This window comes from Camelina sativa, chromosome 17 (assembly GCF_000633955.1).
Source record: "Camelina sativa cultivar DH55 chromosome 17, Cs, whole genome shotgun sequence".
Classification (NCBI taxonomy): domain Eukaryota; kingdom Viridiplantae; phylum Streptophyta; class Magnoliopsida; order Brassicales; family Brassicaceae; genus Camelina; species Camelina sativa.
The window spans coordinates 27,918,033-27,938,273 of NC_025701.1; the positions used below are offsets into that span (position 1 = coordinate 27,918,033).

General features: G+C 32.9%; 4 protein-coding genes and 1 long non-coding RNA gene across 7 annotated transcripts; 1 reads left to right on the forward strand and 4 right to left on the reverse strand.

Annotated features, from left to right (window-relative positions):
* Window positions 582-3,675, reverse strand: LOC104758168 (4-substituted benzoates-glutamate ligase GH3.12-like). The gene is made up of 3 exons (XM_010480990.2): window positions 3,158-3,675; window positions 2,967-3,068; window positions 582-2,137 (listed from the first exon to the last, which is right to left on the reverse strand). Exons 1-3 carry the CDS (start codon window positions 3,424-3,426, stop codon window positions 775-777), a joined length of 1,734 nt encoding a protein of 577 aa, XP_010479292.1. The 5' UTR covers window positions 3,427-3,675; the 3' UTR covers window positions 582-774.
* LOC104758167 lies at window positions 3,178-6,617 on the forward strand. Its single transcript, XR_762639.2, has 2 exons — window positions 3,178-3,260; window positions 6,183-6,617. It is a non-coding gene; the product is annotated as an uncharacterized LOC104758167 (long non-coding RNA).
* On the reverse strand, window positions 9,977-12,309 carry LOC104758169 (4-substituted benzoates-glutamate ligase GH3.12-like). Its single transcript, XM_010480991.2, has 3 exons — window positions 11,985-12,309; window positions 11,741-11,842; window positions 9,977-11,489 (listed from the first exon to the last, which is right to left on the reverse strand). The coding sequence occupies exons 1-3, from the start codon at window positions 12,251-12,253 to the stop codon at window positions 10,127-10,129; spliced, it is 1,734 nt and encodes a 577-aa protein (XP_010479293.1). The 5' UTR covers window positions 12,254-12,309; the 3' UTR covers window positions 9,977-10,126.
* LOC104758170 (uncharacterized PKHD-type hydroxylase At1g22950-like) lies at window positions 13,675-16,722 on the reverse strand. 3 transcript variants are annotated; one of them, XM_010480992.2, is made up of 9 exons: window positions 16,128-16,722; window positions 15,773-15,817; window positions 15,508-15,684; window positions 15,280-15,430; window positions 15,087-15,173; window positions 14,457-14,581; window positions 14,215-14,339; window positions 14,021-14,135; window positions 13,675-13,924 (listed from the first exon to the last, which is right to left on the reverse strand). In XM_010480992.2, exons 1-9 carry the CDS (start codon window positions 16,413-16,415, stop codon window positions 13,886-13,888), a joined length of 1,152 nt encoding a protein of 383 aa, XP_010479294.1. In that variant the 5' UTR covers window positions 16,416-16,722; the 3' UTR covers window positions 13,675-13,885. The 3 variants fall into 3 exon arrangements, with proteins under 3 accessions (XP_010479294.1, XP_010479295.1, XP_019094858.1); XM_010480993.2 differs by having other exon boundaries at window positions 14,215-14,336; window positions 16,128-16,721; XM_019239313.1 differs by lacking the exons at window positions 13,675-13,924; window positions 14,021-14,135 and having other exon boundaries at window positions 14,211-14,339.
* On the reverse strand, window positions 17,007-19,867 carry LOC104758172 (uncharacterized PKHD-type hydroxylase At1g22950-like). The gene is made up of 10 exons (XM_010480995.1): window positions 19,793-19,867; window positions 19,369-19,669; window positions 19,099-19,146; window positions 18,836-19,012; window positions 18,595-18,745; window positions 18,404-18,493; window positions 18,069-18,193; window positions 17,841-17,959; window positions 17,643-17,754; window positions 17,007-17,556 (listed from the first exon to the last, which is right to left on the reverse strand). Exons 2-10 carry the CDS (start codon window positions 19,654-19,656, stop codon window positions 17,476-17,478), a joined length of 1,191 nt encoding a protein of 396 aa, XP_010479297.1. The 5' UTR covers window positions 19,657-19,669; window positions 19,793-19,867; the 3' UTR covers window positions 17,007-17,475.

The window sequence follows — 20,241 nt, forward strand, 5'->3', positions numbered from 1 at the left end:
TTTTCCTGATAAAACCTTTTGATGAGCAAAATTATTTTTTGCAAAGAGATTTGATTTAATAATTTTGTGAACAATCTAAACCTGATTTTATTGCTGATTTTTAACCTAGAATTTTACAAAGAGATTTGGATTTTCTGGTTTTAAATTTAGATATTATTTGCAGTGAGAACTGATTTAATTTACAAAAGTGTTTAGAGTTCTAGATCTGTTCTTAATTGTTTGAATCCTAATTTATTGATTGATTTAATATTTCATAATTTCCTGAGAAATTCCCTAGGCCTAGCTTTTTGATCTTCTGAATTTACAACAAGCTTTATTTAATATTTTGCATTGCTATTTTTAATTCAATTTAATCTGTTTAGCATAATTGAAAAACTCTATAATTTATTGTGTAGTCTTGAGTCCTTGTGGAATTCGACCCCTAAGTACTGCAGTGATCTCTTAATTTGAGAGAGTAGTTCTAGGGTAAATTTGAGCATATCAAAAGTCATAACACCCAATCCGATCGGATAGTTGGCCGTGGCTTTAAGATGACATAATATATATCGTAAAAGATAAGAGATTAAATCATATTGATCATCAAGTACAAAGATTGCAAGATTTGATAAGAAAAATAACACATTGTGGTGCTAGTTGTGAAAATGTTTCTCTAAAGTTTCCAAATTACATTGCATGTCACACATTTCCGTTATTATAAATTGCAAACATTACCAGTAGGCGCACAGACAACTTGAGTACCCTTTCTTCAAAGCATTTAAACACACACAAAAAAAACTATAAGTCCAGAGGAGGAAATTTTTTGCTGTAGAATCGAGCAAGAACCTTATTTTCAAGAACTGCCAAGGCTTCGGAAGATTTGATACACATAGGTGTCTTGTATTGACCAATCGAACCACCTTGGGAGATGAAATACTCCATGAGAGAATCAAATGTTCCCTCCTGCACCACTCTTATCTCGAGAGCTCCAATTAATCCATCTTTACTTCTAAGTTTTCTATAAAAAACATCAAATGATTCCTCTAACGCATAGCAACATTCCGCCAATACATTTACGTCAAGCTCAACAACATAGTTAACATCTTTAGTTTTGAGTTCCCAATAAAAAACGTAATGACCTGGAAAAGTGGATATATCAGCATAGCATGTGAATCCCGTCAACATTAGATTTGTAGACTGATCAAGGACAAGGGTGGCAAGAGCGGACGCCTTTAAAATATCCTCTTCAGTTGTTTCTTCAATCTCGACGCTTAAAACCATATTCTTTCTGCGTACAAATCTGAACTGAGGTGTGCTATTGTAAAATCCAGTCACCTCTAGAATATCTCCAATAAGATATCTGTGTAGACCAAAATAATTAGTGATCACAGGTTCATAGTAGCACCCTAACTTGACATCCACAAGATCAACAATGCTGGCCATATCTCCCCCATGATCAACAGGTAGAAACTCAAAGTAGGAGATGTTCGGCAAAAATGTATAGGATACATCTTGTGGTTTGGATAAAGGATCCACATTTACCCCAAACAAACTTTCAGAAGACCCATATATCGTGGAAACTATAGGAAGTTTGTTGGAATAAAACTCCAATGTTGGAATGTATTGGGCCATTTGTCCGGTAATAATGCATTCAAAATATTTGGCTTTGGGCCAAAGTCGTGAGATGATACCTTCCCAAGACTTGTTGCTGCATTCTTTTTCAATCACATCAGCCAGTTCAGTATTAGGTCCTCCAAGAATGGCTGAGACTGAGTTTCTGCAATTAAGGTCAGTGATCCACTTGCTAACATGACCTGATCTGATATTACTAGACAATTCTTTCCAGTAAATTTGAAGAACATTGATTGCTTGGACCAAAGCATAAGCAAAGGAAGAACCAACTCCCACAACCTCATCTCTTCGGGAAAGCCCACATAGAAGATGACAATACACACTTTGGTTGTTGTCGGGGCACAATATGACTTGGTCGGGACTTGTGAAATCAGAATTACATTTTGATGGCCGGTTAGTAAAATAAGGGCTCATTACAATGCTTGTAGACGCTAGAGCAACAAGTAATCCGGAGGGTGTTGTGGATTCCGATTTATTATAAAGAAACATCATTTTCTTTCCTTTCTTGGCATCCTTGTCATTGAAATGCCTATACACCAGACCAAGATAAATTCAATATACTGTACAAGGTATATTATTTCATAGTATATATATATGTATGTTATAAAAAATGTACGTAGTAGTAAAATTTATCCATATATATTATTTGAAGATTTTTTTTATCCTTCTGAATATAATCTTTATGTATATCTTGGAATAGATAGTACCATCACATTGTTTAGTGGTTATAAATTCTGAGAGTAGATTTTGGTTTCTCCTCTCGAGGGGTTTTGTTTTTGTGTTTACACTTTGTGGATTAGATTATGTATTTTTTTTTTTGGAAATCTAAGGTAAACATGCAAAAAAATGATATTAGGTGTTTTTTTTTTTTTTCTTAGCGCATCTGGTAGCAATGCCTAGAAGTCGCTCGTTCTATTGATGACATTTGGAACGGAATTATATTCTTAAAAAAGTTTCAAATTTTTGTAATTTTTATATTGTTTTTACAAATTAAAATAATTTTTGTTATTTCAAAATATTAAACTCTTGTTCTAACCAATAAGTCTTCAACTTTACGTTGATTTCGTCCAATTAGACTCAATCAAAGTTAGATAAACTTAACAATGCATTAAGATTGACCAATTCTTTCATCTGCGTTGCCCAAGTTAACAAATATTTTTTTAAGCAATAAAGAAATTATACTTTTTAACTTGTCTTTTCCTATATAAGTAATAACAAGTTAAAAATTGAGGATACTTTGACGGTTTGACCCAAAAGAAAAATTGTAGAGATCGAAATCATTTCATTTCCCATTCAATTTACCAAATCAAACTCATTCTAGGAAAAAAAAAAAAAAACAGATAGCGAAGGAAAATTACTTGGAAGTAACGAGAGACGATAGAGCCGTAAGGTATCCCAGCGTTTCAATGTACTTATCGTTGATTGGAAATATCTTTTCTTTCCCTCCTGTAGTTCCGGAGCTACAACACAACGAGTTCTTAATCATACTCTTCAGTTGATAACTAGCTGATCCATTAATTGATGATCATGATAATAAAAAGTTATGTACCTTCGGAGGAATCTAGTTATGGGTCCGCCCGAGATCACATCCGAGGGCTCTCCGTTCGCAACACGTTCGATATAAGGCTTGACATCATCGTAGCTCACCACCGGTACGTTCTTCTTGAACAAATCTTTATCAAAACTTCCATGGAGGAAGCGTTGGAGATACTCTGTGTTGGCGTTAAGTGTGAGTATCTCCTTCAATACATCATCTTGTATTTGCTTTGCGTTCGATGTTAACACGTCCAGATCCTTGAGATCAACGCTTAAACTCATACTATTTGGTTTTGATCTCTAGTTAAGTTTGACTAAATATTTTTATTGATATCTCTGGTAAAGGGCTGGGGCTCTTTATGTAGCACTAGTAAATTAATTTATTGATACCTATGATAGTGAATGAGAGTAGCGTAATTGTAAAAGATGGGACGGTTTCTTATGCATTTTATTTAAGTTCACTAATCAATATAACATTTAAAAATGCACTGCGTTTTTTCTTTTGCTAACCAAAAAGTAGTAGTTTAATGTGCGGTTCAATTTTTCAAAAAGAAACTGAAAAACGCGTGCAGCAGTAAATAACGCTCATAATTCATGTGTTTTGGAATTTTTTATGCAGTTTTTGTAAGCATATATATGTATTGCATGCTAATGTTTTTTTTTATATCAGAAATGTGTTTTTCTCACTTTTTTATAAAATTTATTTTATTAAAATTGTATTTACAATAATAGAAGATTATTTTTAGAATATTATTTTGTAAAATTTGTTATCCAATTTACTTTACTTTATAAAAATTATACATGCACTACAACAAATATCTATATTGATAGCAGTACAGAAACGCTATAATATGTTATTCATAACTCTTTTACAAATGGTATGTTAGGCCACTGTTATCGTAGGTACTATACATATGATAGCACCGGATACATATGCTATAATAAAGTCTTCTACCATAGCAGTACCGAAATGCTATGTTATTGCGCTTTTCTAATTTTTTAAACTAATGTCATAAGTCATTTTACACGCTATGTTAGGAACTTCTACGATTAATGCTATTTTATATAATGTGGTAGTATTTTTTTTTTCAAAATTTATTAAATTAGATTTTATATTTTTATATTTCATAAAATAATCAACATACATAACTTTAATATTATATTAACCAAGATAAGTCTTATATAACATCAAATGCCACCAAGTCTTAAACAAAATAAAACTAACATTACAAAGAACAAGAACAGAGACAAGCTTTACATGTACATGTACCCCATCCAAGCCTTTCTTCTGCTCACTTTCCCTTGAAACAATCCAATGAACAGCCACTAGTTCACTTTGAATATATGAAAAAGACATGTTCCACGTTATCCTCTCCATATGCATCTTCTCATATGAAACAAACGAATTATGAGAAGCCACAATCTGCCATTAACCCTATAAGCACATAGCAATCACATAGAAATCACATAGAGATAAACAAACCCTAAATTGTAATTGTAAACAAAACAAAAAAAAGAGTCAAAAGTTGAATAACTTGTGACCCCCAAGTTGAATCGGTTCACAAGCAATGGTAAAAATCTTACTTTTTGTACAGTTGGTGAAGTCGTAGGACACACAAAGGATTAAACAAGTGAGATGAAAAACAGGAAAATAGATTCAAAGTGTTTATAAACCTGGTTGCCAATCACCATCCTTATATGTCCTTGAATTATACTTCAATTGTACAAATTTTATTGTTCCACATCTTTATCATTTTTTTCTAAATATTATCTAAACATATATATGTGTATAATCAAATATATTGTTAAAAGTAAAATAACATGTTTAAAAATTTTCTTATTAAGAACCAAAACATTTTCTTATTAACAGTAACGCTAGTAATTTTTTCACCAATCAAACATTATTTTGTATCACTTATTTGTCCTAAACCATACTTGTCTCGTAAATATTTTTCTCCTGCACGTACTGCAGTTGAACTGTACCGCACAATAAAACCGCTTTTCCCATATAACCAAATACGCTGTTACCATACGAATATGGGGCAAGCGGTTTTAGAATGCGGCACGAGTCAACTGCAGTACATGCGGTTTGTAGGACAAGTGCGGTTTATACAAAATAAGCGGTACACAATAAAATATGATTGGTGAAAAAAACTATTTGCGGTTTATAATAGAATGTTTGAATGGTAAAATTGCAAGAAACGATACAAATGACAAATTATAAATAAAATTATCAAAGTACATGGTGAAAGCCATTTTGTTTGTTTTTTTGTAAAAATGGTGATATATTACATATTATATGTTTATATAAAATTATCTTTTAATTTTTATTATAATAAAATAACTATATAGTTATATACTAATCATATTTATCTATTTACAAATGAAATATATACCCTATTATTATAATAAAATCTTGAATTAAGAAAATATAGATTAATAAAACTATTAGAAGATAAGAAAATAGTATAAGAAAATTTTTATAATTTTATTGTATATGTGATTTTTTGAAAGATAAGTATAATATATATAACAAATATCAGTAAATTATAAAAACTCATTATTTTATAAATTATAAAAACTCATTATTTTTTTCTTTTCTTTTAATTTGTTTTTTCCATAAAAACTCATTATTTTACAACTTATGAAAAATTAATGAAGTAATTATTATCTATAAAAAACACATTTAAAAATTAAATAATCTATAAGAAGTATTAACAATTCAATAAAAAAAATATGTTGATAACTAACTCAAGATTAAAAAAAATAAACAAAAAATGCAAACAGTTTTTTTTTATCTTTCTTAAATAACACTAGCTAATTGGTGAGTTATAACATAAGTGTAATCCATTAAAATTGCTTTTTGCTTTTTTGAAAAATGCAAACAGTTTTTTTTTCTCTTTCTTAAATATCGCAAATTACACAGCTAATTGTTATTTTGTGAATGGTGTAAAATTCAGTTTTTTTAAAACCACACTTAGGCAGTAAATGGAAACATGTTAAAAGCAGTTTTCAAACTTTTTTTACCAAAACTGCAGAGAAGACACCAATCACAAAACCGCAGAAAAGATACTGTTGAGGAGGAGACAATCTCTCTTGTGCTTTTTGGTTGTGTTCTAGCAAGGGACATCTGGTCTGAAGTTCCGGTTCCACTTCTCCAAGCTGGATTCTCAAGCTCGGTTGCAGAGAATATCAAACATGTGTTGGAACAGATGGAATGGCTCTCATTACCTGAGCAGGTTAGGAATGCGATACCGTGGCTTATTTGGGGTATATGGAAAGCATTCTCATTGCTACAGCATTCTCATTGCTACAGCATTCGCAGATTAATAAGAATAGATTTAGCAACAACAATTGGTATCAAGATTAAAAAAAAAAAAAATTGTTTTTTTTTCTCTTTTTTAAATAACGCTAGCTAATTAGTGAGTTATAACATAAGTGCGATCCATTAGTTAAATTGCTTTTTTTGAAAACTGCAAACAGTTTTTTTTCTCTTTCTTAAATAACGCAAATTACACTAGCTAATTGTTATTTTGTGAATGGTGTAAAATTCAGATTTTTAGAAAACACACTTAGGCAGTTAATGGAAACATGTTAAAAGCGGTTTTCATACTTTTTTTACCAAAACCGTAGAGAAGACACCAATCACAAAACCGCAGAGAAGACACCGTTGAGGAGGAGATAATCTCTCTTGCTTTTTGGTTGTGTTCTGGCAAGGGACGTCTGGTCTGAAGTTCCGGTTCCACTTTCCCAAGCTGGATTCTCAAGCTTGGTTGCAGAGAATATCAAACATGTGTTGGAACAGATGGAATGGCCCTCATTACCTGAGCATGTTAGGAATGTGATACCGTGGCTTATTTGGGGTATATGGAAAACATTCTCATTGCTACAGTATTCTCATTGCTACAGCATTTGTAGATTCAGAAGAATGGATTGAGCAACAACAATTGGTATCAAGTTAAAAAAAAAAAAAAAAAAAAAAAAAAAAAAAAAAAAAAAAAAAAAAAAAAAAAAAAAAAAAAAAAAAAAAATGCAAACAGTATATTTTTCTCTTTCTTAAATAACGCTAGCTAATTGGTGAGTTATAACATAAGTGCGATCCATTAGTTAAATTGCTTTTTTGAAAAATGCAAACAGTTTTTTTTCTCTTTCTTAAATAACGCAAATTACGCTAGCTAATTGTTATTTTGTGAATGGTGTAAAATTCAATTTTTTAAAAACCACACTTAGGCAGTGAATGGAAACATGTTAAAAGCGGTTTTTAAACTTTTTTTACCAAAACCGCAGAGAAGACACCAATCACAAAACTTAGTTTTTTGCGTCTTTCACAAAACATGTTAAAAGCGGTTTTCAACATATAAAAAAATATGTTGATTACTAAGTCAAGATTAAAAAAAAAAAACAAAAAATGCAAACAGTTTTTTTTCTCTTTCTCAAATAACGCTAGCTAATTGGTCAGTTATAACATAAGTGCGATCCATTAGTTAAATTACTTTTTTGAAAAATACAAACAGTTTTTTTCTCTTTCTTAAATAACGCAAATTATACTAGCTAATTGTTATTTTGTGAATTGTGTAAAATTCAGTTTTTTAAAAACCACACTTAGGCAGTGAATGGAAACATGTTAAAAGCGGTTTTCAAACTTTTTTTTACCAAAACCGCAGAGAAAATACCAATCACAAAACTTTACTTTTTTGCGTTTTTTGAAAAAAAAATGTGGATTGTCCAGTGTATAATAACATGGACAGCCTTTTGAAAACAACAACTGTTTATAACCAACAGTTTTTAGACTGCACAGATATAACTATTATTTTATGGACTTTTATATATAATATATTTTTATAAAAAAAAAGGCAAATTAGCAAAGAAAAAAAAATATCTATCTTTGTGTTCTCTTTTTTTCCTTCCTATCTCACATTCAGTTAAAAAAATTTTTGATTAATCTGATGTTTTTTTAAAACACTTTCATAATAGTTATATTTAATATATTTTCAAATGATTTAATACAAAAATACATTTTCTAAATGATTTAATAGATACTTATAAAGACTAATTTAAATGTTTAATAAATTCAGTTTCAATATTACTCAGTAGATTTGGAATATGTGTTTGAAGTTGTATATTAAAGAAAATATGAATCTTATTGTTTAGTAAATAACATTACTGTAAAATAAATAATATGATTATAAATGCTACTATCATAGTGGTTGTTAAGTCATAGATCATGGAGTTTCCATGTATTAGTTATTTTTAAAAAAAATATTTATAATCCAATTTACTTAATTTTTTAAAATTATACATGTCCGTTTAATTATATAACAATTGTATAATTTTATTATGCTTCATATCATTTTTAATTTTTAATATAATATATAAATATATAACCATAAATATCATTTTTAAAGAAAAACATATGCTTAATTTTTTTTATTAACAAATGATTCTTTTTAATAATACCGTTTTTTGCTTTTTCACCAATCAAACTTTATTTTATATCGTTTATTTTATAAAAATGCACTTATCTCATAAAAATATTTTTTCCGCATGAACTACTGTTGAACCGTATCTTACTATCAAATTGTTTTTCCCGCACCACGGTTAACATTCGGACTCTTAAAATTACGTGCAAGTGATAATTTCAACGGCACAAAACTATTAAAAATACGCAATCAGAACATAAAAAGTCGTGCGAATCGATTCGAAAACCAATCAAGCTGTCAAATATATTAGTTTATCTCCGAGTGACTGCGCAGAATTAAAAACATCATTTTAGGTATCACTTAAATTTATAATTTGATAGTTGGAGATTGCTAATTTGGATTGTAAACCGAAAACTTACAAAGTTCCTAACCCGGTATAAGAGCCTCAAACTACTTACCCATATTTATAGGGAGATCAGATGGGGTGTTCTTAGGCTATCTAAAAATAAAAATAATTGAATAGTGGACTTAAGATCAGACTCATTGATCTTATTCTAGAACTGTTCTTGGGCCTGATCTTGTGTGACGTGTCTCTCTCAGATTGGTTAAGAATATATGAAATAAATTTGGACATTAATCTATGTATTAATTAAATAAAATGTTTGTCTTGTTTAATTAATTAAGTAATATGTTCGTTTGTTTTTTTAAAAAATTTTATTTACAATGTTTTTTTTGTTTCATAAAAATATGGCATTGTATTTTGAATTTTAGTAAAAATTTTATAAGTTTGCAATTAAAATGTTATTTTATAAATTTTTATAATTGTAATATGTTTAAGAATATTAATAAACATTATATTATTAAATAGTATTAAACATTCTTAAATTTTTTATTAAACATTAATCTATGTATTTATTAAACATTCTTAAATTTCTATAAGAATATTATATTATTAAATATTAAGATCTTAACCATGTTCTAACTAACTTTTTAACAAAAGTTCTTAACTACTGATCTTACATTATTTTTACAATATTTATACTCTAAGAACACCTTAAACTGATCTCCTTGTAAACATGCCCTTATGGTTTCGTAAATCTCAGCGCTAATCTTGATTGGAAAACCATGTAGAAACATTATAGATTTTTTTCTTTTTGGTGAGAAAGTATATAAATTATAGATAGCAGACACAGATTTTCACAAAACTTGATGACACCGTACCAAACCTCAAAATACTTTATTAGAGATATCTAAACAACTAGGAACAAACTTTTGGTGTATCTGAAGAAACAGCTTTCTTGTTCATGAACATTCAATATTATTATTCTTTTAGTTTGGGGCCGTCATAAATTATTATGGGTATGGCATGCATAACAAAAAAACAAAATGCAACAAAACTTTTATAAAAGTAATAATGTCGAAACTAATAATTTTATTAATTTATAGAGAGTTTATTAATTTTACTACCAAACGTCATTTATTTTGCAGAAAGGTAAATCACTTACTTGTTTTCCACGATTTTTTTGTTCTTTACTAAAAACAATTAAAACACAAAGAGCTAGCTACAAGTCAAGAGCAGGGTTTTTTTTGCTGTAGAATCGAGCAAGAACCTTATTTTCAAGAACTGCCAAGGCTTCAGAAGATTTGATACACAGGGGTGTCTTGTATTGAGTAATGAAACCACCTTGGGAGATGAAATATTCCATGAGAGAATCGAATGTTCCTTGTTGCACTACTCGTATCTCTAGAGCTCCAATTAATCCATCTTTGCTTCTAAGTTTTCTATAAAGAGCATCAAATGATTCCTCTAACGCATAGCAACATTTCGCCAATACATTTTCGTCAAGCTCAAAAACATAGTTAACATCTTTAGCTTTGAGTTCCCAATAAAAAACGTAGTGACCTGGAAAAGTGGAGATGTCAGCATAGCATGTGAAGCCCGTCAACATTAAATTTGTAGACTGGTCAAGAACAAGGGTCGCACGAGCCATCGCCTTTAGAAGGTGCTCTTCAGTTGTTGTTTCAACATTGACGCTTAAAACCACATTCTTTCTGCCTACAAATCTAAAATGAGGCGTGTTATTGTAAAATCCAGTCACTTGTAGAATATCTCCAATAAGACATCTGTGTAGACCAAAATAATTAGTGATCACAGGTTCATAGTAGCACCCTAACTTGACGTCCACAAGATCAACAATGCTGTTCATATCTCCCTCATGATCAACAGGTAGAAACTCCACGTAGGAAATGTTGGGCAAAAATGTGTAGGATACGTCTTGTGGTTTGGATAAAGGATCCATATTTATCCCAAATAAACATTCAGAAGACCCATAAGTCGAGGATACTATAGGAAGTTTGTTGGAATAAAACTCTAATGTTGGAATGTATTGAGTCATTTGGCCTGTAATGGCGCATTGAATATATTTTGCTCTAGGCCAAAGTCGTGTAATGATACCTTCCCATGACGTGTGGCTGCATTCTTGTTCAATAACATCAGCCAATTCAGGATTAGGTCCCCTAAGAATGGACGAGACTGAGTTTCTGCACTCCAAGTCAGTGATCCACTCGCTAACATGGCCTGATCGGATGTTGCTACACAATTCTTTCCAGTAGATTTGTAGAGCATTAATCGCTTGGACCACGACATAAGCAAACGTAGCGTTAACAACCACAACCTTGTCTCTCTGGGAAAGCCCGCATAGAAGATGACAATACACACTTTGGTTGATGTCGGGGCACAATATGACTTGGTCGGGGCTTGTGTACTCTGAATTACATTTTGATGGCCGGTTTTTGAAGTAATCGCTCATGAAAAAGCTTGCAAGTGCTGTAGAAACGAGTAATCCGGAGGGAGTTGTGGATTCTGTTCTAATGTAATGAAACCCCATTTTCTTTCCTTCCTCACCGACGTTGTCACTGAAATGCCTATAAAGTAGAACGAGAACAATTTTAATGTGGAATCTAAGAAAAAAGTAATCTACTACATTTTTTTTTTATGGATTGGTTGAAACTATATAAAAAATGAAAATAAATTTATAAATCAATGAATGAATAATAGAAATTTAAAATATAGAACCCAATAACTTGATTTTGCTTTAGATTTCTAAATCAATTTAATATATGAACCAATAGTTATAACTTATACTTTGTGTAGCATTAAATAGAGAAGGAATTACTTGGAAGTAACGAGAGAAGATAGAGCCAAAAGGTATCCCAGCATTTCAATGTGCTTATCGTTCATTGGAAATATCTTTTGTTTCCCTCCTGTAGTTCCGGAGCTACACATGCACAACGAGTTCATAATCATTTTGGAGAGCATAAAAATATTAGCTAGATCACACCAAGCATCCATTATAGTCTTGAGTTGAGAACTAGCCGATCCATTAATTAACAATTATGATGATAAAAAAAGTTATGTACCTTCGGAGGAATCTAGTTATGGGTCCTCCCGAGATCACATCCGAGGGCTCTCCGTTCGCAACACGTTCGATATAAGGCCTGACATCATCGTAGCTCACCACCGGTACGTTCTTCTTGAACAAATCCTTATCAGAGCTTCCATGTAGGAAGCGTTGGAGATACTCTGTGTTGGCGTTAAGAGTTAGTATCTCCTTCAACACATCATCTTGTATTTTCTTTGCGTTCGATATTAACACATCCAGATCCTTGAGATCAACGCTTAAACTCATATTTTGTTTTGAGCTCTATTTGATCAGTTTAGTGTATTTGTTATTGATCTCTAGTAAGGGGGTTACTAGCTATATATATAGCACTAATAAGAAAAAAAGATTGTGTAGACAATCTCCACCGGACAAAACTGTTTTGTTTGATTTGTGTGCATGAATTACACAAGTCAAGACTTAGATACTCGTGTCATTCAATTCAGAAACCAGCTAAGCAGTCAAGTATAATAAAATATCTTCTATGGAGTATATTAGTTTCTCGATCTTATCAGTTATTACTTGTCATGTCTATAACATTTTTTCCGGTGGGCCTCAAGCAGCCAAAGAGAAGTATAAATTGAATTCTACAAATGTCGTTTTCTTGAGCCAAGACAATATGACATGCAATTTCACAGTTTACAGAATCATAATCACCACAAATTATACAAACTCTAACTAAGGATCTACATCTACGGGAACAACTCCTCAATCAATTAAAGGTCAAATGTTGGAACCTGATGGGTAAAGGATAGTGATGGTTTCAACCAATCGAGGTAGGGAAGAAGAAGCATATAAACTTAAATGTGGAACGGAAATAAACTTTCTTATCTGATAAGTGATTAATAAGTATTTCTTAGCTCATAGTCATAGATCACTTATTCAGATCCCAAAAGTATTGCTCTTGTTATTATCATATTTGGTTTTGATCTCTTGATTCACCTCAAGTGAAGAGTTTCTATATGTAGAGAGCAATACAAGGAAAATAGCTCAACTGGGAAATATGAAATATGAAATATATTTGTATCTAAAAAACAACCGTAGAAAATAGCTCATCTAGATTGTTTTGTGTGCACTATGGTACAACTTCATTCCTTCTTAAAGACAATTTGAGAATTTTTTTTTGATTAATTATAGTGTTACAAGGACATTAAGAATTATGTTAATTAGTATTCTTTTTGGATATAAACATGTTAGTTGTTATAAACTTATAATAGTAAAAAAAAACTCTCTATTTAAGATATAAAAAATGTTTTCTCGGTACGCATAATAATTTTGACACTATAAATAGTATTAAACGAGGAAAATGAATTAAACATAAATTTGTATATTGGAAATACAAAACATCATTTACTTTGAAAAGGCTTTCATAATCTGCTTATGCGTCTGAGGCAAAATTTATGTTCTATAATAAGCGAAAACATGTCATCATTCACGAAATTTGGCATGACATTTTCTGAAAATACGATTTCTATAAACTGTATGACATTTAGAAATTTAGCTAAATTTATTTAACTGAAGCTTGACCAGTTTTGATTTTTTTTTTTTAGCAAAACATGTTCTTGTTTAAAAGCTTTTAACATGTTAACATTATCGCAACAGAGACCACAAAAAAGGCCTTAAATCATGCAACTAATATGTCTTTCATAGAGCAGCACAACACAAAGAAAAAAAAAAACCAATCAGATCTATATTAAATGGTTCTATTCATTGTACAGGTAAAATACATGTGCCTAAGTAATGTGAGAGTCGAGAAGATTCAAGATACACAGAACTATTTACCTCAAATCATTCTACATATATTCAGTTTTTGAAAGTATAGAGTCATACGCCCAAGCATATATACCTCAGGGCTTGACCAACTGTAAGCTGTATTATGTTTCAGCGAGTATTGGCTCCATCCTCTATTCTGATCATCTCCTGCAATAAGGACGCCAATCGGTTCAGTTCATAACCATGCTCAAACCAAACATCTTCTAATAAGCTTGAGCAAAATCATCGTCTTTTTGTTTTAACCTCTCTTCTGGTATCAAGAAACTGGCTTTCCTTAAATTTTGATTCTTGGGCACATTGACCGCACCAGTCTGAGAAGTAGTCCTTCTGATAAGTTTCCATCTCTCTAAACAAAGAGCTGCAATGGAAAAGCAGAAGAAATTGTGATTCAGTTGTGATCTGAAAAACCTGAGGCAAACTTCAGGATTGCAACTTACCTTCTGCAGTAAAGAATCATATTGGCCCGATAACGGGGTGCTGTTGTGGCTATAGGACTATGGCGGTGGCGGCCACGGTGAAGTATAGCTTTACCCGGTATATGAGTGTAACGAAACATTTCCTGCTTCAGTGAGAAATAGTTGTTTCCTTTATTACTTAAAATATTTTGCCATTTACGAAATACTGGAATGTAGTATAGGACAACAATAAAAAAAAAGCTCCTCATCAAAAGGGCACATACCTCTGCCTTATACTTTGTCCACATATGTTTTTTGCATCGTGTGCCTGTGAAGAGTATTTCCCCTCCCTCAAGTTGTTTCTTCAAGCAAACATTCAATGTAATTTCTGAATGATCGATATGTTTGCCTGCATATTTTATAAAAGAAAATCAGTGAACTAGTTACTGATCAGTTGAACACAGAATAACAAAAGGAAGAATACATTGCCCAAATAAATAGTCAGTAGTATTCTGTCCCAGACGATTTTCCCAGAGATTAGTCATATATATATAAGCACTTTAATCCATCATGTAACAACCCCAATAGCTGACTTTTCCGTGCTATTCTGTTTTCCTCTCTTCCTAAAAATGGCACACATTAATATTTTTCCAACTAAGAGTGACATAGACACGCTGCAAATGTACCTAAGATAATCAACTGAAAAAACATAGACACACTTCAAAAGAGACCCAGTCAATCACAAGAAATTTGATATAAAGGTTCATAAAGAAAATCCTTATACTAAACCAGATTCATGTTTGGTATTAAAGAATTCACTCTGGTTTTCTCAAGAGTATGTTTGCACTTCAGGAAAGATTGTACATTGCAGAATCATTGTTGCAAAGTAATTGCATAAAATCAAAGAGACTCACCTAATTCAGGATCCCTCTCATGACCATATTCATTAAAAAATCCATTGTGAGAGTCTAACATTGCTCCACGCAATTCATGGAAGAACACTGCAAAACAATATAGAGTGAAGCTCAGCGTTACTGTGGTTTATATTAGATTTGCTTAACCAATAAAAGTCACGTTTGAATGCAAATAAGTAAAATATTGACTTGCCTTTGCAAAGAGGAAAGATAAAATCCTGCGTGAGTTTGTTAAGAAAGATATCCAGGCCAAAGTCGTCAAGCACAACACCGTAATTACCCGTGTTGTTGAGTCTCCTGATCTGGTAATTTTTCTCTTGAGCCCACTTTCTGAAAGTTTCTGCCTGATAAATCAAAAAAGTAGCAAATGAATAACACAAAGAGGACAAAGTGGCAGGCAAGATGATGGAGTTATTATTACCTCAACGATCAATTTATCAAAGAAGTCAGGCTGAAACATTTCAAAGACAAAAACACTGGGGTGCGGTTCATAAATGATGCGTCTGAAGCTTGCCTCTGTGTTAACGCTGATCGCCTCAAGGAAAGAGGGAAGCAAAAACAATTTGGGATCAAAATTGTACCACCCCCTGTAACATGGCTGCAGAAAAGGAAACATTTGCATTAAGAGAAATTCAAGAAAAACAAAAAAACAAAAGAAAAGACGAGCAAAGGCTTCTTAGCATTACCTCATAACTGGATATCATCTCCCTATAGTTCTTGTACAATTGAGCCTGGGACATTATATATTCATGTAACCAGAATTAATGTGTTTCACAAGAAAGAAACAAGCTAAAGATCATTCTCTGATTCCTATCAGTTTGGTGAACTTCTTAATTTCAAGAACCTAATCGCCAACTAACTTAAGAAGCAATTCCAATTTTCACAGATATGATTTGTTCATAATCGAAACGTGCTTCTTCATCACCATCACTAACCAGATTCTAATGAAAAATCTAAAGATCAAATCAAGAATCCAATTTCAAAGATTGGGATCTAAGAAAATAAAGAAATCAGAAGTTGAAAGAGAGAGCATTTAGTTACTTTGTTACAATCTTCGGGTGAGATGTACTTGCGCAAAACGTCTGACATGTATTTGATCTTCTCGTTTCTGTTCAACTCGAGTATCTCTGGCGGCAAGTACTTCTCTAGCGATCTTAGTACGATTGAGCTATATACCAGTTTCGGATCGTCGTAGCTATCAGAAGAAACTTCCTCGTTGTTAGGAACAAGACTCAGCCTCGGGATAGGCATCTCTTCCGTATCCTCCGAATTGTGCACCGATGGTTCGGAGTGTCTACCTCCACCAGTTCCGTCACCACCGCCCACCATCGTCGCTTTCGCTTACGAATCTCCAATCGAAGCTTCCTCTTTAATTTGGGGATTCTGATTTTTGAGTTTCCGTTGCAGTTTCAGTGTTTTCTTATTCCCCCCCCAATAATTTCTTCTTCTTATAAAAATGTCCCACGCACGCGTGATATTGTTATACTCTGTGTTGGCGTTAATTAGGTAGATAACTTCAGAATATGGACATTTAGGACACATTTAAAGATCAGGAAACCAACCTACAAGACTATACACGGTGTTGTGCTTGACGACTTTGGGCTGAGTATCATGCTTAACAAAATTATACTCTGTGTTGGCGTTAAGTGTGAGTCTATGGCCATCAGAACAAGGTAATCGATAACTACTCAAAAACATCCACCGATGTTAAAAGTTTTCTCTGTATTTATGAATAAATAAAATTACAACGAACCCCATTCAATGCCTAGAGATAGAGTATTCAACTATCTTTACATATAACATAAAAATATTTCCTGTTAGTAACATGTTCAAATGTTATGGAGACTTTTGTAGAGCAACACAACAACAACAACACACACAGAAAAAAAAAAAAAAAAAAGCAATCAGAGTCAACAAGATTCAAGATACAAAGACCTATTTTTTTTTTTTGTATGAATACAAAGACCTATTTTACCTCTAAATGAATCTACATATACTCGGTTTTGTAAGTAAGGAGTCAAACGGAAAACCAAATACACTTCAGGGCTTAACCGATTGATTACCAATTTTATATGCTGTGTAATATACCAATTACCAATTGTATGCTTTTCCGTCCAAAGTGTCGCCGGATTCACGAAAATACAACTTCGTACTGCACTGGTTTGACGAGAGCCAGACTCTTTACACTTCTCTACCTGTGACTCTGTGAGTTCTCTAACTGACTCGACTCAACTCTATACAGTATCACCAATCATCTATACATTCACTTGTACTGTATCTATCTATCTCCTCTTTTTGCCAACTCAGCTATCTCTGTTCTACTCTTTTACTCACCTTCCACTCTTCTTTATACAGCTTCTCACTTCTTTTATCTTCACACTCGGCTACTTCATTTCTTTGAACGCCTAACGTAGACACGCCACGGCTTATCAGTCGAGCTTTTGGCTCCACTCTCTATTCTAATCATCTCCTGCAGTAAGGACCAAACGTTCATAACCATGCACAGATCAAAAACATCTTATACACTTTTGCACAATCATGTCTTTTTGTTTTAACCTTTGTTTTGGAAGCAAGAATCTGGCTTTCCTTTTCTTTTGTTTCATGGGCACATTGACCGCACCTGTCTGAGAAGTCCTTCTGATACGTTTCCATCTCTCTAAAAAATGAGCTGCAAAGGTAAAAAAAAAAAAAAACAGAAGAATATGTGATTCAATTGTGATCTGAAGTCCTGAGACAAGCTTCAATATTGCTTACCTTTTGCACCAAAGACTCATATTGACCCGAGAACCAGATGTTGTGGCTCTGGCACCAGTGCGGTGGCAGCCACGGTAAAGTATAGCTTGACCAGGTATTTGACGGTAATCAAAGATTTCCTGCTTCAGTGAGAAACAGTTGTTTACTTTAAAACTCATAGATTTGCCATTTACAGAATATTAGAATGTAATAGGACAAAGAAAAATGTCCTCAAAAGGACTCACATACCTCTGGATGTGCATCTGCTCTCGCATGTTTCTTGCATCGTTTGCCTCGGAAACATAATTCCCCTCCCTCAAATTGTTTACTCAAACAAACATTCAATGTTATCTCTGAATCATCTATCTGACAGCCTGCAGATTTAGTAGATCATTACTTAAATTTAACAGCAAACCAAATTCATGTTTGCTATATGCTATTAAAGACTTCAGTAAGGTTTTCTCAAAGCAGCTTAAGTATCATCACAGGATATATTTATATTTCAGGAAATATGGTATGGTCCTGCGAGAAGTTTTTTAAGAACCATTGTTGCAAAGTAATAGCAGAAAATCAAGGGGACTCACCTAACTCAGCAACATTCCTATTTTCACCATATTCAACAACAAATCCGTGGTGAGAGTCAAACATTTCTCCACACACGTCAGGGAAGAATACTGCAGAACAGCCGAGTGAAGTTTAGTGTTACTGTATTTTATTAGATCTGCGTAACCAATAGTAGTCGTTTGAATGCATTATAACTCAAATATTGACTTGCCTTTGCAAAGAGGAAATATAAAATCCTGCATGAGTTTGTTAAGCATGATACTCAGCCCAAAGTCGTCAAGCACAACACCGTGTATAGTCTTGTAGGTTGGTTTCCTGATCTTTAAATTTGTCCTAAATGTCCATATTCTGAAGTTATCTACCTAATTAATCAAAAAGCAGCAAATGAAAGAAAAAAAAAAAAGGTAAGAGCACAGCAGCAGAGAATAAGTGGCAAGATGACGTGTTATGACCTCTTTTAGCAATCTCTGAATGAAGTCAGGCTGAAACATTTGAAAGACGAAAACACCAGGAAACGGCTCAGAAATGATGCGTCTGAAGCTTTCCTCTGTGTTTTCACTGATCGCATTCCGGAAAGAGTAAAGCAAAAACACCTTGGGATCAAAATCATACAACTCCCTGAAACGTGGCTGCAGAAAAAGGAAACATTTTTAAACTTTTGGCATGAAGAAGAAAACAAAATGTAAATCAAACAAGAGCAAAAGACTTCTCTCACCTGATAATTGGATTTTATGTTCTGCCTATATTCCTTGCGATTTTTAGCCTGTAGCATTAGATACACATGAAACTATTCTGAGAAACTCTAGGAGTAACACTAACGTGCTTTCATCAATGATACAACCAAAATCTAAAGAGCGTTCTCTAATACAAGAACTTGGTAATTTCTAGAACCTAACAAGAATCACCATCTTAAGAACTTCAGAAGCAATCTCAATTTCACAGATAGGCGAAGAAAGAAATCAGAAGCTGAAAAAGGAGCCATTACCATGGTAAGATCTCCCCAGGTAATGTACTTCTCCAAAATATCTGACATGAATAAGTACTTCACTATTCTCTCCGCCTTGAGCATTTCAATCGGTAAGTACTTCTCTAACGATCTTAATACGATTGAGCTATATTCCAAATCCAGATCTTCGTAGTTATCAGAAACGTGCTCGTTGTTAGGAAACTCACTCAGCCACAGCCTAGGCATCTCCGTCTCCTCCTCCGCCGCAAAGTTCACCGGTGGTTGAGTATCTCCACCTCCATCAGTTCCGTCACCGTCCACCGCCATCACTCGCCGATCGCTTCAAGAAACGAGAAATTTGAAGTGAGAATCAAGGTCTTCGCACATCCAATTACGATAGATACAAACGAAGATTCTATCTTCTTCTTGAAGTTGAAGATAAGATGATCAAAGTGTTTGTTACCTTCTTCTCTCCGATTTGGGGATTTCTGATTTTGGGTTTCCGTTGAAGTGAGTGAACTGAGGAAAATACAAAACTGCCACTGGCGCGAGAATGGCACGTTCCGGATATGCGATATGGTGCTGCGAATTCGTGGCCCATTATTAACGGCCCAAATTTTTCGAACCGGATAATTGAAATTATCGGTATTTTCCGGTTGAGATGTTTTTTTTTTTTTCTTTTTTTTTTTTTTCATATTTCCCGGTTAATAGAGCTATCAAGGATCAAGAATTCAAGATCATCATGAAACAAATGAGCTACACGATGGATATATTTTATTTTACGTTTCCAATTTTTTTTTTTCCTGTGGCTGATTCTGATGCCTGATTGTGCTACAAATGTTGTAGAATCCTTTTTCTAAGAAAAGCAACAAAATTGAATTATTCAAATACTCGTCAAATTTGTGTCAGTGT